Source organism: Nesoenas mayeri, assembly GCF_963082525.1.
Source record: "Nesoenas mayeri genome assembly, chromosome: 4".
Classification (NCBI taxonomy): Eukaryota; Metazoa; Chordata; class Aves; order Columbiformes; family Columbidae; genus Nesoenas; species Nesoenas mayeri.
This window is the reverse complement of record NC_137540.1, coordinates 60,980,157-60,998,921: the sequence shown is the minus strand read 5'-3', so window position 1 is coordinate 60,998,921 and position 18,765 is coordinate 60,980,157. Positions and strand designations below refer to the sequence as shown.

At 39.1% G+C, this 18,765-nt stretch overlaps 1 protein-coding gene across 1 annotated transcript in view; it reads right to left on the bottom strand.

The window, feature by feature from the left end:
• FAM184B (family with sequence similarity 184 member B) overlaps window positions 1–18,765 on the bottom strand; it is a gene marked incomplete at its 5' end in the record, with an annotated part of 44,435 nt that overhangs the window by 16,735 nt on the left and 8,935 nt on the right. Inside the window, 2 exons of the mRNA XM_080343429.1 lie at window positions 1,161–1,271; window positions 13,150–13,914. Coding sequence (XP_080199555.1) covers window positions 1,161–1,271; window positions 13,150–13,914 — 876 coding nt within the window. The remainder of the gene's footprint in view (window positions 1–1,160; window positions 1,272–13,149; window positions 13,915–18,765) is intronic.

Here is an 18,765-nt window from a genome sequence, read left to right as displayed (position 1 = left end):
AATGGATGCAGCACTGAATATCATCAGAACTTTTCATTAAGGCACTGATTTCAGTTCTGTTAAAGAAGTTATTTTATAGCTTATCCATGAGATAAAAGAATCAAAATGTACACAGTCAAAAACTTCATATGAACACACTGAAGAAAAGGAGATATCCCATACATAGCATTTTAAAGCAGATAGCATTTGCCAAAAAGAAATAAACAACACAAAAGCAGAACACCTGAGAGAGAGAAAATGTATATTCAAAGTTGTCAGAAATTTTAAAGGTGCACTCTTTGCCTGGGTAAATAATTGTCTTGTACAGGTTTTTGCTTTTGCTTCTGGAGAAAATTACTTAACCAAGCTGTTATGGCTTTTAAAATGACACTTTCCTGTATAAATATTGTAGTAGATGTACTAATTTGGAAAATTTGCTTCACTTGTCCTGTAGCTGACTATATATTGCAGCTTTTACAGGTGGATAATCTAATACTAACACAACTCAGGTATTTATTTCCAGATTAATCCATGCCTGCAGATTTGCATTTGACTTAGGTTTAACCAGAGTGGGGAACTGTACATAAGCTATGACATCCTCCAAGCTACTTTGGGGTCACAATGCTTTCTCTAGTTCATTCTTGATCTTCTGAACATAGAGAGAGGCATACCTAACTACTAATATATAATAAATTATCGCACATTCCAATCTGCTTCAGTTATCACCCTTACCATCAAGCAGACAGAATAGAAATGATGATCTAATCGACCCTTTTTCCATTCAAATCTCTTGCTCAAGGGAGCAAACAAGCAGGCCCTTTTACACATTTACAGCCACAAAAAAATGAGAACATCAAGAAGAGCTGTAAGGAAGATTCCAATCTCACCAGCCCTGTGTACAGTCAGAGCCACCATCCAGCCCTGATATGGTCAAACTCCTCACCAAAAAGCCTTAGTATATCTCCAAAGAGTGATATATGAAATTTATAGAAATAAAGAGGCTTGTCAGAATATTCATAGATGTTCAGGTACAGTAATTTCTGTTATTTCTATCTAGAGTCCTTGCATGTGTTCTTGAATGACTGTAACAGCAAATACAATTAAAATCTAATCAAGAATCTCAGATGAGAGGAAAAAAGAAGAGCCCTTATATTACTGGGTTACATTTATGCCCAGTTTACCTCAAGTGAAGAGTTTTGAAGTTTTTCAGTTAGGACTTCTTTCTCTTTCTCTAGTTGCTTTAGTTCACACTCAGATTTTCTTTTAAACTCCTCTAGCTGTGTTTGGAGCTCCTAAAGTAAAAAAAAAAAAAAAAAAATAATAGCATGCAAAGGTTGAAACAAAACGTGCAGTGTGAAAAAGAAAGAACATTTCTTCTACGTTAGCCTAGATAATAGAGCAGTTTACACAGTAATACATGCTACTGTCTTTTAATGTCACTCATGTATTATTCATTCAAGGAAAGATTAATAGTTTGGTTCTTTCTAATACTAATGCTAGACAATCCGGCTCACCTAATCCTAATGTTCCACTGAAACCTTCCGTGAGGTGGAAAACTATACAGTATGAAGAATCAGACTGTTTTGCCTTGAGTGATGTTAGTGTTCAAAAATAATATAGTATGCAAGAGTCACTCACAAGATCTGAAAAAAAAACATTGAAAAACATCTGAAAAAATATACATTGACCATACAAATAACCAGATGACTAACTAATGGACAGTTAGTGGCAAAGGGAATCAAAATAAGTGCTAAATTATAGCATCCATAAAGAAAATCCCAGTGAGGAAGTAAAAATAACATAAAACTGAAGGCCATACAATCATCTTATTGCTAGAAATAGCTTTTGAAAAATCAATGATAATATCCCTTTCAAGACAGTGACCAAGAGCTTGTAGCAATTGTTTGTAGCATATGTGAGCAATTGGTTATTGTAAAAAGACTGAATGTGCAACTTATAGAAAAGTCATGAAGTTATATATATATATATATGTATACTACAGGCTTCTTAGTGTGCTTGCTCTTCCTATCTATGCCAATTTGCTGACTCAAAAAATATTCTGTCACATTTTCAGACACCACAAATGGAGCAAACAGAATAAAAATAGCAATGTAACACCTTCCTCATCCTGTACAGCCTCTTTTCACAGCCCCCCACCCCTATTTGTATAGCACAATGACTGAAGAATTCAAGATAACAGAAACAATACCTAAAAACTAAGAAAGTGATAACCGTTAGGAGGATAGAATAATATTAGGAAACAGAAGCACAGGCAATACTGCTGTCACTATTCCTTACAACTCATAATTAAATAAAGCAGAATATATTAGCATTTCACAGTTTAAGAACAGGATGACTCTTAGGTAGCAATTAAAGGATGAAATCAAACATAGAGACATGAATATTGCAAGGGAGAAATTAGCTTTAGTTTTGCCCGTAAGAAAAGGAGAAGATATAATGGTCTTTTTTATTAAAACCTGAAGATCGGGTATTTGCTGCATTCCCACTTCAACTCTGCCAATTTACTTCCTTTTCTACATCTTAATTTTTCTATCTGAAAAACAGACATAATACTGTTTCAGGCCTTAATTGCGTCAGAGGATATAAATAGCATTAGTAATGAAAAACTCTGTAATTTTAAGTTCTCCTACCTCAAGATTTTTCTGATTTAATTGATGTGAATCTCTAAGAAGAAATGGTTATAAACAATAATATTTATTTCCTATAATCAATAAATACCTACTATTATGCTTTTTTTACTAAAGTGTTTGATATTTAAATTTGATCTGACTCACATAAAGAGCTTCAGCCTGGCATAATTTTAAGTATAGCTGTACATTCTTATTCAGATAAAATAATAAATTACATACAAGGCAAAGTCCTTCTCATAAGGCTTATACTTGATAGTGCAACTACTGTCCTCGAAGTACTGCATCTTCACATACTGATCAAAAGTGAACACTTTAACAATCAGATAAAATAATTCACTCACATAGGTTCCCTTCTGAGAAATGAGATTGCATAAACGTATGAACTCCAGCAGTTTCATAGGCAGACATTCTTCTGACGAACACTTAACAGTAGAAGGTACTATGAAGCTCAACATTTAGTGATGGGATCTGCATGCTTTTTATGACTTCACAACTTATCAGCACGCAATTTGATTATTCTCAAGGATATATAGAACTTGGAAACGTATAGCAGCATTATAACTGGGAAAAATGTAGAAGTACATTCTTAGCACCAAAAATGGTCTAAAGAGTTGAGCTGACCAGTCTAAACACTTGACCACAGTCCCATTGTTCAATTCTACAAACTGCTCTAATTTTTTTTTTTCTTGTCTAGAAGCTGTTTGACAAGCACAAAAGTACATTAGGAGACGGAAACTAAATTCCATCTTAGTTTGTGCCCAAATTTGCCAAACCACTTGGACAATAGAGTAGTGAGGTGGGTTGCAAACTGGCTTAAGGAGAGAAGCCAGAGAGTGGTAGTCAATGGTGTGGAGTCTAGTTGGAGGCCAGTATCTAGTGCAGTGCCTCAGGGATCAGTACTGGGGCCAATATTATTCAATATATTCATTAACGATTTAGACGAGGGAATAGAGTGTACTATCAGCAAGTTTGCTGATGACACTAAGCTGGGAGGAGTGGCTGACATGCCAGAAGGCTGTGCTGCCATCCAGCGGGACCTGGACAGGCTGGAGAGTTGGGCGGGAAATAACCTAACGAAATTTAACAAGGGAAAGTGTAGAGTCCTGCATCTGGGCAGGAACAACCCCAGGTTCCATTATAGGTCAGGAAATTACATATTAGAGAGCAGTGTAGGGGAAAGGGACCTGAGGGTCCTGATGGACAACAGGATGACCATGAGCCAGCACTGTGCCCTTGTGGCCAGGAAGGCCAATGGCATCCTGGGGTGTATTACAAGGGGGGTGGTTAGTAGATCGAGAGAGGTCCTCCTTCCCCTCTACTCCACCCTGGTGAGACCACATCTGGAATATTGTGTCCAGTTCTGGGCCCCTCAGTTCAAGAAGGACAGGGAACTGCTGGAGAGGGTCCAGCGTAGGGTAACAAAGATGATGAAGGGAGTGGAGCACCTCCCTTATGAAGAAAGGCTGAGGGAGCTGGGTCTCTTTAGTCTGGAGAAGAGGAGACAGAGGGGTGACCTTATTAATGTTTATAAATATATAAAGGGTGAGTGCCATGAGGATGGAGCCAGGCTCTTCTCGGTGGCAAACAATGATAGGACAAGGGGTAATGGGATCAAGCTGGAACACAAGAGGTTCCACTTAAATTTGAGAAAAAACTTCTTCTCAGTGAGGGTGACAGAGCACTGGAACAGGCTGCTCAGGGAGGTTGTGGAATCTCCTTCTCTGGAGACATTCAAAACCCGCCTGGACATGTTCCTGTGCGACCTCACCTAGGCGTTCCTGGTCCAGCAGGGGGATTGGACTAGATGATCTTTTGGGGTCCCTTCCAATCCCAAACATACTGTGATACTGTGATACATTAACTGAGTTGTAAGGCTCACTAAGTGTTAAAGCCTGTGCTTAGAACTAAACACGTGTTTCAAGGTTTTCCTTAATTTGAATAGGTCTCAGCTCACATTTGGGTTCCTACTGCACAGAAACATTACAGATTGAAAATTTCCTGAAGCCAAAGGATTCAACCCTAGACAGCAGTTCTCGTGAAGGCAAAATTCTGTACAGAATCTCTTAAGCCAAATAGCTAGCTGCTAATGCACACTGAGAACAAAAATTACAGCGCAGCCACTTAAAACACATTGAGAGAAGGTATTGCTCAGGCAACCTGTCTGGATCCATGAGAAGATAAGCATTCTTTCTGACTAAAGTTGAAGGACGCACATATACATGGATGTATTTGTTTGTAACTAGTTGTTATTTCATTGGTAACACCTGCATGCTGGATCCATTTATCAACACTTTACAGAATTAGATCCTCTGGCTAAACAACGCAAAATTTTGATTAAATCAATGTATTTGAGTATTTCACAATAAGATGTAGAATACATGGAAATTTGAGTCAGAAATTGGAGTACACCTACCTTTTTCTTCAGGATGGACCTCATATTAATCACTCCAACTGTCACATGCAAAGCATGCAAAGATAAGCGTTGCTAAGAAGGCAGTTTATCACATCAAGGATAAATTCACCTTCCTGCCTGTGGAGGTTTTCACAGAAATACATCAATTTTACTTTTTTTTTTTTTTTTTCTCCAGTAAGACTGTGCATTTTATGTTAATTCAAAGTGCCTCCAGTGAGGATAATTCAAATGATGTCACTGTGACCAATAAGATTAAAAGCAAATGAATTAGAGCATCTATAAATAGAAGAACGTTCCCAACTTCTGCGTTTTTTTCTTTCAGCTTCCATGAAGTTTTAGATTGGCTTGATTTCTTTTGTATGCTTCATTACAAGATCTCACAGCCCTTTTAACAGCTATTCCTTCAGACAAATCTTTTCCTTATGGGACTGATGCTTGTCTTCACAAAGCAAATTCTCTGTGTCTTTTATTCATACCCTCTTTTTAAATAGCTACAGTTTTCATAGTCTACAAGCAGCAGCTATATGACAAAACCAGGGTATATTCTGGGGTCACAGTAGTCTATTTTGTAGGGAATATGCTAGTTAAGTGGATATACTCCACGGAAAAATACTGGCTTTATTTCAGTTAACAAGGTAGAACTGCAGCGATTCAGGGCTGTATGCCTCTTCTGCAGTCTAGGGAGGGAGGTTTTTTTGCTGTTCTGGTTTGAGTGTGTGACTGACTTCCAACCACACAGGCATCCTCAAGGACAAACCTCAGTGCTGTGAAAACATACAAAGGACTATTTGGTTTTTGTTACGTCTCTGATGCCAGGTCTAATTTTCCAGAATGCTAGCATAACGATACTCTAGGAGAACTAAAAAATAGAGAAAAGATTGAGGGCCAGAGAATTGTTTAAGGGGAGACATTGGACAGAGGGAACTCTCAGGATACATACATCCTCTATGTACTGAGTTTATTCCTGATATTATTTCTGCATAGTTTTCAGAAGAACTGTTTTCTACAGTTAAAAAAGAAAAGCAATATTCCAACTTGACTTCAACAGAGGAAGTCTGCCTTGGACCTTGTTCTCTTCAAGGTTTTGGTTACAGAGGAAGCTGAACACTCTGCCCTGCTCTAGCTCAAGGATGTCAGTAGTTCCTTTGCTGTCACTGCAGCAACTCCTGTAGTTCAGGTTATGAACATGAGTCAGTGTTCCACTGGATAAGGTCAGAGATCTGGGAATCCTACAAGACTGACTGCTGTAGAATAACCCAAAAGCCATTAATCTTAAAAGAAAAATGACATTTATTTCAGTACTTTTGTTGTGATGTGCCTTTGAATACTTGAAAGCAAACCACCTGGTTAAGCTCTTGCACATCTTCAGAGCCACTTTTTTCTGGCTCTGTTTGGTAGAAGTCATTTGATGCAGCCCTGTTATTTGATGTTTCAGTTCATCTGCTTCACTATTAGCTTTGCAATATGGTGTCTATATCTTCTGTGGTATCAAAAATTTACATTTCAAATAGCATAAGTAACTTGCGGAATTTCCAATGCGAGTCACTAGTAACAAGGGAAATACTTCAGAATTATATTAATAAGATCTTACCTGCTTTTTGCCAGATTTCCATCTCTTGAAGTGTATTTCTCTCGTCAGCTACACTTCAAGAGATGGAAATCTGGCAAAAATCTTCCTACGCATTTTTACTAAGTGTATTTCTCTCTTTAGCTACACTTAGTAAAAATGTGTAAGAAGATCTATGCCTTTTGATCCAAGAATATCTTGTTGTGTTCCCTTAAGCTATACTTCTAAATCCTAAAATATGCATGACACTACTTCTACATTTATTACAGATGTTCTTTTTTTGTCATCTGAAATAAATGTTCATTTTCTTTCTAAGCATGGTTCCATGATACAAATCTCTCAACTACAGAGCTGGTTTAAATGCATTTTTTGCTGCTTAATACCCCTAAACTGTCTCTGCTGCCTGAATATTTGTAATGTGGAGCCATTCCCTCAGATGTATGCATCATTGTAAAGTGAACACTCATCAAGAGGTACCATCTAAAAGGTGTCTGAGAACCTAACCTTGGAAAAGGATATGCTTTCATTACTTTCACGACAACTTGTGCTAAAAGGTAATGAATATCAGTTTGGCTTTCTTTTTGCAGTTGCTGAACTACAATTTTTTGTAATGTAATACATAATATAGATGCCTAAGACTGGGTAAATCAGCTCCTACAGACTTTGCTGGGAATTGTCTGCCCATAACTAACGGCAAAAATTTGAATCATATTTAATGTTCTACTTCTAGTCTCAGTTTCCTGACGTATAACAATACAATATTCACTCAGACAAAATTACCATTTGTTCTTATATGAATGCTGAGTAAAACCTCGTGCGTTAAAACTAACTTGTATTTAACACTCCCTGTAGCTGAAAACTTAAAGGTAAGTTTGTTCCTTTTACCTCTGGCATAAGCCAAAATTCTTGTAAAACTAGACTGAACAGATCAGACTTAATGACTTGTTATCCTTTGTATTCTCACTTCCACAGGAATAACAAATGTGCACTAATGTGATGCCTTTCATCTAAAGGTCTCAAACCTCTTGGCTTACACTAAGGAGAAACCAGAAAACTCACCTTGCTTAAAACATCAGTCCTTTTATCTTTTAAGCCTTATGATAGCTTTTTTTGCTAGTATTTACTAATGATCAGAGGCATTACTAATTAAATAAATGTTTCTGTTTCCAAGTCTGCCATTGTTCACAGAATTCTGAAAAGAAAATGTAGTATTTAATGGTGGCATCAGAAATAGCCAATTTAGAAAGGAGAAACTTCTACTTTTTTATTTAAGATGGAAAGACACAGAAAATAATTCTTCTTCCAGATTTATCCTAGTCTAAAGCTATCTCTTTAAAGATTCAAGGCAATATGCTCTGGTGGTATGTAAATCAGCCTCATTTCATAGATGGTAGAGGATCTGAAATGTACAAGTTCAGCATATGTCCCTCAGAAAATATTTCAGTTTTATCCAGCTGATACTGAATTTAGAAATTAAATTGCTAATGATACCACCTTCTTATTTCCAGTTCCTATCATGTTTTACATTATTTATTTCTAAAAGACTGCATTTCTTCTATGATAAATCAGAACAATAAGCCATGAACATAAATTTTCGTGTCTCCATTCTTCATTTCTCCTCAATATTACTTCAAGTACCCCATTTTACTCCTCCCTTTTATTGCTTCAAAATTCTACAGAACCAGGACACTTTTCGTTTTTGAAACAGATATTCCAGATTTCCCTAACTCATTTTTTTAAAATGGCATATCTGCATCTCTGCCATTTATTATATCCTCCCCACTTTTCTGCAGAAGATAGAGGTTGTTCTGCTACAGATCTCCATACTGAGAGAATGCAGTCTGAATAATGTTGATGTTAGGGAATAGACTGCCTTAGCTTATTGAATTATTGAGTATACTGCTTCTTATAGAACTTGTTTGCAAACTACTGATATAGAATTTGCTTAGCATAAGTAGGTTTGCTGAGCACAACTTCTGCAAGCTGTGAACTTTTGAATTTTCTCCTGTTTTAAGAAAAAATAGGCCTCAGAGTCCTCAAGCTAGAAGATAAGGGGAGCTGCATCCCTGGAGATACGTAAAGCAACAGAAAGACATCGAAAAGAAGACAAAACAGAAGAATTTTTTTGTTTGCCAAGAACTTATTTTTCTCCATGTGTATGTGCAAAATGGCACCTGAAGGTCAGGACTTTGATTGATGGCTGCCTGATGAAGATGGAGATCCGATGAAGAACAGTGAGACCTCAAGTCTCTAATTTTGCAATGGCTTGGAGTGACATATAGGGAGTTGGGGCTTGGATCGTGGGGGTTTAATTGTCAAAGTTTTTCATTGAGGGTCCCTCTTCAGGAGGCACCCAGCCTGAGCTGCTCTACAATGTCACTTGTGAATAAATTATTTAAGAAGAATTTCTGGAATCCGTGCCTGAGTATCTGCTACAGGAGACCTAGAGAAAAGAAACCTCCTTAACATTGCAGAAGGTGTATTCAATTTACCCTGTGATCTTGTGAAACAAAAACACAGTGACGCTATTGAAGGCTGAACTCCCTCACAGAACAGGCTCAAAGAAGAGGCCCAGAACTCTTTATCATTAGCAAAATGACACTGACAGGCAAGATGTGAAGGCAGATGGTGAAACGGGTCACAATTGTCTTGGAGGAACACAGATGACTGAGGTGACCCTCCTCTCTAGAGGATTCTGGGGTTCTCTCACTCTAAAGGAGAGAATCACAGAATGTTAGGGATTGGAAGGGACCTCAAAAGATCATCTAGTCCAATCCCCTCACCGGAGTAGGAACACCTAGATGAGGCTACGCAGGAATGTGTCCAGAATGTCTCCAGAGAAGGAGACTCCACAACATCCCTGGGCAGCCTGTTCCAGTGCTCTGTTACCCTCACTGAGAAGAAGTTTTTTCTCAAATTTAAGTGGAACCTCTTGGGTTCCGGTTTGAACCCATTACCCCTTGTCTTACCATTGGTTGTCACCAAGAAGAGCCTGGCTCCACCCTCGTGACACTCACCCTTTATAGATCTGTAAACATTAATGAGGTCACCCCTCAGTCTCCTATTCTCCAAGCTAAAGAGACCCAGCTCCCTCAGCCTTTCCTCATATGGGAGATGCTCCACTCCCTTCATCATCTTTATTGCCCTGCACTGGACTCTCTCCAGCAGTTCCCTGTCCTTCTGGAACTGAGGGGCCCAGAACTGGACACAATATTCCAGGTGTGGTAGCACCAGGGCAGAGTAGAGGGGGAGGAGAACCTCTCTTGACCTGATAACCACCCCCCTTCTAATACAGCCCAGGATGTCACTGGCCTTCTCGGCCACAAGGGCACAGTGCTGGCTCATGGTCACCCTGTTGTCCACCAGGACCCCCAGGTCCCTTTCCCATACACTGCTCTCTAATAGGTCATTCCCCAACTTATACTGGAACCTGGGGTTGCTCCTGCCCAGATGCAAGACTCTACCCTTGCCCTGTTATATATCATTACATTTTTCCTCGCCCAAATCTCCAGCCTGTCCAGGTCCCGCTGGATGGCAGCACAGCCTGCTGGCATGTCAGCCACTCCTCCCAGCTTCATGTCATCTGCAAACTTGCTGATAGTGCACTCTATTCCCTCATCCAAGTCATTGATGAATATATTGAATAATACTGGCCCCAGCACTGACCCCTGAGGCACTCCACTAGATACAGGCCTCCAACTAGACTCTGCCTCACTGACCACGACCCTCTGGCTTCTTTCCTTCAGCCAGTTCACAGTCCACCTCACTACTCGATTGTCCAGACCACGCTTCCTCAGTTTAGCACCAAGGATGCTGTGGGAGACTGTGACAAATGCTTTACTGAAGTTGCTTTACTGAAGTCAAGGTAGACCACATCCACCACTCCGCCATCATCTATCCATCTCGTTATGTCTTCATAAAAGGCTATGAGGTTGGTCAAGCACAACTTCCCCTTGGTGAAGCAATGCTGACTGCCCCTAATGACCTTCTTACCCTTGATATGCCTTGAGATAGTACCAAGGATCAGTTGTTCCAGCAGCTTCCCGGGGACGGAGGTGCAGCTGACCTGTCTATAGTTACCCGGGTTCTCCTTCTTGCCCTTTTTGAAGACTGGAGTGACATTTGCTTTCTTCCAGTCCACAGGCACCTCCCCCGTTTCCCAAGCCTTTGCAAAGATGATGGAGAGTGCTCCAGCAATGACCTCAGCCAGCTCCCTCAGCACCCACAGGTGCATCCCATCCAGACCCATGGATTTATGGATGTCCAGATTGCTTAATTGCTCCCTAACCCAGTCCTCATCAACCAAGGCAGACTCCTCCATTGCCCTGACTGCCTCTGGAGCCTCAGCGGTACGGGGCTCCTCAGGACAGCCTCCGGCAGAGCAGAGACAAAGAAGGTATTCAGTAACTCTGCCTTCTCTGCATCTTCTGTCACCAGGGCACCCACCCCATTCATCAGTGGGCCTACAGTGCCTCTGGTGTTAGTTTTATCTGCCATGTATTTGAAAAAGCACTTTCTGTTGTCCTTGACCCGCCTTGCCAGGTTTAATTCTAAGGAGGCCTTAGCTTTCCTAGTTGTCTCCCTGCATCCTCTGACAACATCCCAAGTGGCCAGCCCCTCCCTCCATGATCTGTAAACTCTCCTCTTCCACTTGAGCTTACCCAGCAGTTCCCTGTTTAACCACGCAGGTCTCTTGGCTCCCTTCCTTGACTTCCTACGTGTTGGGATGCTCAGATCTTGAGCTTGGTAGAAGCAAGCCCTGAACACTAACCAACTATCTTGGGCCCTTTTACCTTCAAGCAGCCTTGCCCACGGGATTTTCCCTAGCAATTGTTTGAAAAGGCCAAAGTTTGCCCTGCTGAAGTCCAGGGCTGCAATTCTGCTTGCTATTCTGTTCCTGCCACACAAGATCCTGAACTCCACCATTTCATGGTCGCTGCAACCAAGGCAGCCCTCAACCCTCCTTGTTAGTGAGGATGAGGTCCAGCAGTGCACCTCTCCTAGTCAGCTCCTCCACCATTTGCAAAAGAAAGTTATCGTCAATGCACTGGAGGAACCTCCTGGACTGTGGCTGGCTGGCTGAGTAGTCCTTCCAGCAAATATCAGGGAACTTAAAATCTCCCACAATAACCAGGGCCTGTGACTGTGAGGACACTCTCAGATGTCTGTAGAAGGCCTCATCAACTTCCTCACCCTGATCTGGTGGCCTGTAATAGACACCCACAACAGTATCACCCCTACCAGCCTGCCTCTTAATTCTCACCCACAGACTTTCAACTTGCTCCTCATCCGTGCCTGGACAGTACTCAATACATGGTAGTTGTTCTCTCATGTAAAGGGCAACTCCACCACCACGCCTGGCTGGGCTGTCTTTCCTGAGAAGGACATAGCCATCCATGACCACATTCCAATCATGTGAGCTGTCCCACCATGTCTCTGTAATTGCCACCAGATCATAATCTCCTGACTGAACACAGGTTTCTAACTCCTGCTTATTCCCCATGGTGCGCACATTGGTGTACAGGCATTTCAGGAAGTGAGCTGAGCACACTGATTTCACCCTAGGGGTAAAATATTATTTCTGATCAGGAAACAAATATTGTTATTCTGAAATACGCCAAGTCTAGATATTCAAGGTGTTTTCTTATCTAATATGCAAGATTGCTGTCATATGGCTGGGAACAGGTCTGGTAGGTGAGTTTATGTGTCAGGAAGGACCATAGAAGTGAGTAGAACTGTTGAGCACAGAGCATGGCTGGGTGCTTCAGCTTCAGCACAGTTCATCAGTGTTTCTCCCACACCCTGACCTTATGTACCAAATGCAGCTGGTTGGAAGATTGCCCATGATGTGCTAACCTCTGAAACTGCACCTGACACGTGATGCAATTAAGCAGAAAGGGGCTGCAGAGCTGTGTTGCAAATGTATGAGATACACATCAGCTAGGGTAAGACAAGCACAGTGTGAGGTGAGAACTAACAGTGAAAGTCTCAAGACTCAGCACATAAAACTTCACAGGTGTAAAGCATACTTCTTTAAATGTCACTTGGTACAAGCTCCTGTTGCAAGAGTCATACAATACAAAGCACTTGATTCCTAATCTGCCAGTTCAGATCTCTCATCTAACTGTGTTCATATCCACACACTGAGCTGTTGGCAACTGCAAAGGAAAAAGAGCATGTACTCCGTAAATACTCACTGCTAGCAGTAGTGCCTGCTTGCTGTTGTCTTCACGTTTCTGGGCAGGAAAGGTAAAGCTCTATTCAGTCAACAGACAAATTTTACCTCACTCCTCCTTCAGGGAATACAAAGTCTAGTGGTCAAAGACTTCTAATGGGTTACTCATCATCTTAACTCTTTCTATAAAACTCTCAGCACTATACCTCCCCTATTTCTCTTCTAAGCCTCTAAAACTACTTTAGTGCTTACAAATTATTTGACTCAATAAGATATTTAAAAGATCCCTCCATGTCCGAATTTTGAAGCATTGATAATTTGCACTTTTATAGGTAAAGACAGGGATCACAGTCTCATACTCTACCTGTATTCTCTCCTTTAGCTTCTGGGAATGCTTCTTCCTCTCATTTATCTTCTGGCTTTTCTCCTCTAGGTCTGCCTCCAGCTTCTTTACCTGATGCAGCAAAAAAACTTCCTCAGCCTCTGAGCTCTTCCATTGCTCCATTTCTCTTTCCTGAGAATTATCCTTTGTTTCTATCACAGTTTGCCGCAGAGCGTTTTTCAAATCCTCTTTTTCTCTCTCATAAGAGGCTTGTAGTTTGCTTGTTTTCTGAGTACATTCTTCAGTTACTCTCTGATTCTCCCTCTTCAGGTTTTCCATCTCATTTATTAAAGCTTGTCCTTCCAGGCTGTATTTTTCATCTGAAACTACTCTTTTATCTAGGTTTTCTCTCCTAGATCCTTTGCATTTATTTAGCAGTCCATCAGACTCCTGATTTAAATGTAGAAGTTTGTTTTCAAAATCTGCATTGGTATCTACCATGTCTGTAGAAAGGCCCATCTGTGCTTGTTTTGCTTCTGTTCTCAGCTCCCTCTCTTCTACCTGCTTCTTGCACAACGTTAACTCTGCCAAAGCTTCTTCCTTTAGTCTCTTGTGTTGTTCTACTGCAATTTCAAGGGCCTGAATACGTTTTCTCAGCAATCGTTCTTCTTCTGCTTTGCTTTTACACTGGATAATTGTTTCCCTTGTCTCAGCAAGAATGTGCTGAATTTCTTCTTCATGAGCCTCTCTCAGAGCCTGCATAACAGCCTCATGTTCATCATTCTTAATGTTCAGGGCATATATCACCTATAGAACAAGAAAAATAATAGGAAATTAAAGTATCTTGTAAATGGTAGTCATGAATTCAGTTACCATATTTATCACGGGGTTAAATGCTAACTGAGTCCGTGTTTGTAGATCCAGCCTTCAGAGCAGGACTACCTGCCGCGTTGACTTTAGCATTAGCAGGTGCTGGGGACCACTAGTGGCAGATCTGTAGAGTGAAAACTGAAGTCCCGATGTTCAGTTCATGTGGACCAAAATCACTGTGATGTAAATGAAAGGAAAGTTTGTAAGGATTCAGTTTTTCACTCCTGACTCAAACTAAACCATCGCTGAAGATGCACTCCTGGAAGCCACGTGCCTCGCAAATTAGCTTGGTCAGCATTTCAATATAGGTATTACTTGACCGCAAGAACCTTTTGGCTTGATTCTGAGAAGTGTTCAGGCAATGGGGTTAAATGGGACAAATTTCTAGATAAATATGTGACAAAAGAGAGTAACAGCATCATATTCCAGAAGCCAAGCAGGCACAGAGTAATTGTCTGCATTTAAATATGTATATTTTTGGGCCTTAGATTACATGCTGTTAATTCTTCTCTGTTACTTTTAACCATTTTTCCTTTGAAATAGAAACAGTTGCAGGTTACCAAGCAGATTCCTTCTCCCCACTAAAATCGTCCTATGAACATTTCTTATCTGTTCAGGAGAGGGACATAAAAATTTCAAAGACAAGATTAATTTTGCCCATGGGTTTAGAATGACCAGTAATTAGTTTGGGCAACACTTCGATTAACTAGGTCAGATGTTGATGATCACATTTCTGTGTTTTGTTCCACCAGAAAACAGAGATGATCATCCAGCCTTTGTGACTCAAAGACGTCCACTCTTAATGATTAATTTATCTAGTAAATCAGCACTGCCTGTGTCATATTATTTTGTGTTCAGGCTGATGGTGGAATTTGGGATCCCAAATTCCATTAAGCATTAGATCATCACCACCATCTTAGCGTAGTTATATACAAGAAAGGGAGAAACCGGCCTCCCTGCTCTATTATTCTGACACTTCTGTTCAAGAGTGACTAGAAACACAATGAAGAATTTTGACTTTAAAATGCATGTCCTTAAATTTAATCTTCAAGCCCGGCTGCTGAAACTGATTCCTCAGTATCTTAACCTTCTTAGGAGATTTAATTTTAGAGGGCTGCTGCTCTGTACTTTATGAAATTTAAGCCCCGCACACATGCCTTTCACTCCCTACCAAATATAGCTACTATATTCCTATTGAGATACCTCATTTAAGAGACTGGACTTATGTGAGATGAATCTGGGACTTCATGTGCTGGAAGGAAAAATACTGAAAATTTATTTCAGCATCTGTTCTTTGCAAGTGTATATTCTGCTGGCTAATGTGGTATAAACCTCTTAATAATTGTGTCGATAAACAGCTTTTCTAAAGCAGCTCTAAAATTGATCAGTTTAACAATACAGACAGCATTGCCTTCAAATGAAAAGAGCTCTACGCTAGCTTTTGTGTTACTAGCGTAATACCAATGGCTACTGCCTCCTTAGAGTTCTCCAGGAGTGTATTGGGAAACATGGTACTGAGCATTATGACAGGTTGGTAAAAACACTAGTACACACATTAACATTAATAGTGCATTGAATATGAATACATCTTATTAGTGCTACTTTATTCTCCAAATGTTGTAAATCTAAATGGCATTTCCCTCCTCCTTTTCTTTATGGTGATGTAAAATAACAAAAACCACTTAGCTGCACCTAATCAGTGAAGACAAAGCTAAAGTGTTAAAACTAAAAAAGACTGTTATACCTTCCTACAGCAGTGTTAAACACTACTCTTGGCGGAACTTGACTATCATAATGAAAAAACCCAAGTTCTAGCAGGTTGCTTTACTAGCTGAATAAGAAGTGAGACAGTTTGGAATGGAAGGTGAGTAGTGAGTATGATAAGAAAAATCTAAGAAAGGTAAAAGATCATAAGTGTTCTTCCTTCAGGCCTGAGCTAGTGGGCCAAATCCTTAATGACGAAGAAAGTGCTAAGAAAAAAAAACAAAACAACAACACAATGAGAACAAGCCCTGCAGTGGAGGGTTGGACAGCACCCTAACCACAGCAGGGAGGGAGACAAATTTTGATTGCTAATTATCTTGCTGGAGGCTCATCTAGGCCAGGTGACTGCATCACTTCCCTCCCACCAGTAGCAGCAGTATCTTATCTTCACACTAGTAGGTGAATTGGTTTCTATGAATTCTGTCTTGCCTACTTCCCACGCAGACCAGAGCAGTGTGAGGCATCTCAACATGCCAGGGTCTCCTCTAAAGCAAGGACAGAGGAATTATTAAAAGTAAGTTCAGTTATTGAAAAAAAAGGTTCTGTATTTCTAGCCTCCTCTGTTACTATGACTATACAGATTAGAAAATAAAACCAACTACCACAACTTTTAAATTAATAATTTAATATGTACCTTTCGTTCTTTCTAACACTGAATAAGGAAGTATGTCTTTTAATTAAGGTACAGGCCTGGGCTATGATTAGCTACAGTGCTGATCCACTTCTACATCTGTGCTGATTTCAACTGAATGATACTGCTGTACCACTTGATGACCTCATGAACTAAGTCTCATATCTCTCCTTGTGTTCTCTGTGGCTTCCTGAAACCACAAGAATAATCTTAGGCATTCAGATAGTTTCTGCAACTGTTGATAACATTACCCATTTAACCATTTACATGAGAGAAGCCTTGAAAAATTGGCACTCCAAACATCTCAAAGTGTTTCCGAATCTAAAGTTACAAAGAAATAAAAAAGCTTTTTTCCAAACTGAATACAGTTTATTTTGTCTTCCATCTGTATTCCTTTTTTCTTTCCATCTAGTTTAGATGTTTATTATTCCCTTTGAATTAATATAATCTGTTAATTTTAATATGTTGTTTAATTTTACTTCCAAATCATTAATTATATGTCAAATACTGCAAGCTCTAACCCAGATCTTTGTAGCAGCTGCCCCCCCTACAGTATGTTGTTATAAACCTTTTGTTTACAGTTCCTGATTCAAGCTGTATCTTATATTTTCTCCATAACTTTGAAATAATTTTGCAAAACTTAAATATTAAAACCACCATTATTTTCTGTAGATTTTGCATGGAATTAAAAACTAGAATGAATAAAATCAGTCAGCATGACATTTACATGAAATATATTTCTAATTCTTTGTTCTCCCTGAAGTGAATCAAATTCAACCTGAGTGTATTCATCAGGTTAAGCTGTATTCAAATGCTGTCAGAGAGGATCACCTTATTTTTCAGTAAAAATTAAATTAGGCAATTTTTGCTATTAAAAACCACAGAACTAGATTAAAATACCTTAAAAGATTATGCTTATTCATTGATTAAGTAAATCAATACACACACACATATATTTAGATAAGCAGAAAGGCAAAACTGTTTGATTTCAGAGTCCTTTCTGTTCACCTATTTGTTAAATTCTTGCATAACTCCTTAAGATCTCAAATACCTCCATAAATCTTTGACTTTTACCGTCTTGGATGAGTTCAAATCCATCTTATTAAGCTGTTTCAGATAGATAACATGCAAGAAACAGAAGATTTGTTTGACACAAGCTACATTTTAATCTATGCCCTCTGTCCATTTCAAGGTCATTATAGTCCATGTGAATTTTTAGCGCAGAAGTGAAGTCAAAAATTCTGTATCAATAGAAGGAATAAAAAGGCCTTATTTCCATATATTTCACTGGTAATTTAGCTGGCCGCTTTTTGTTATGTATCTAAAACTTATAGGAGAGCTTGATAGATTTATATCCCTGAAATTGCTGAAAATATAAAGATAATTAATATAAAATATAAATATAATTATATAAATATAATTGCTGAAAATATCCCTGAAAATGCTTTGAAAATATAAGCTAATGCATCTCATTAACCAAATCTAAATACACTGGTGCAGAATTCATTTGCTGAATTAACTATCAATTTTGTGAAGATGTTTCATTACATCCCAGATTTTTAAAGATCTTTAAGGAGACTAAAATTGCAGACATATGTTCAGTGCTTTCAACGTTGTTGTTTTTTTTTTTTTCTTGATGATTCTAGATATTTATCTGAAATTTTATCCATCCAAAATATCTTTAAAAATTTTGTTACAGATTATGATACAGCAACGTTGTCCAATATTACAATAAATGCAGTAAACAAACAAATTAGTCAAGTAAAGTCTCACTTGGTTCCTGTTTTTCAAAGTACTTCCTTACTTTAGATACAGTAGAATTTGGAAATCTTGTAAATATAAGCTGTAGAATCATGTATTTAATTAGAGCCCAGGGTGAAACAGATTTTCTCAAACTAATACATCTTTCTACGGTGACAAATATTATAATTTATTTAAAACATAATGTTTATTGCAGGTTTTGCCTTTGATGTACATCTGTGATAACCACAGATAAAATGAGGCCTGTTTCTTCCTAATCCAGGCTAAAATGTTCTACAGGTTGGACTGAATTCTTACCTTCCTGTGGTTTGTAGGGGAAATTCTGATAAAGGAATTTTTAAAATTTAAAAAATATTTATATGTTCTACATACTTTGCTAATTATGAAAAGAAACCATCAAAACCCTCAGGTATCCATGAATTAATAATACCAGTTTCTGCTACTGCAGGCACTGTTAAGTTCTTTGCTGCTGTAAGCAAATTCAATAGTGGGAATATGTGTGAAAGTTTCACAGATCCTCTGCCACTGCTATGTTTACAAAAAGGTTGTCTTTTTTCTTCCCAGTTTATTCCTTATACACTTTTTAAAAATAAAAGCACAGTATTCTATGAGATTTCAGTTGCTTTGCAGTT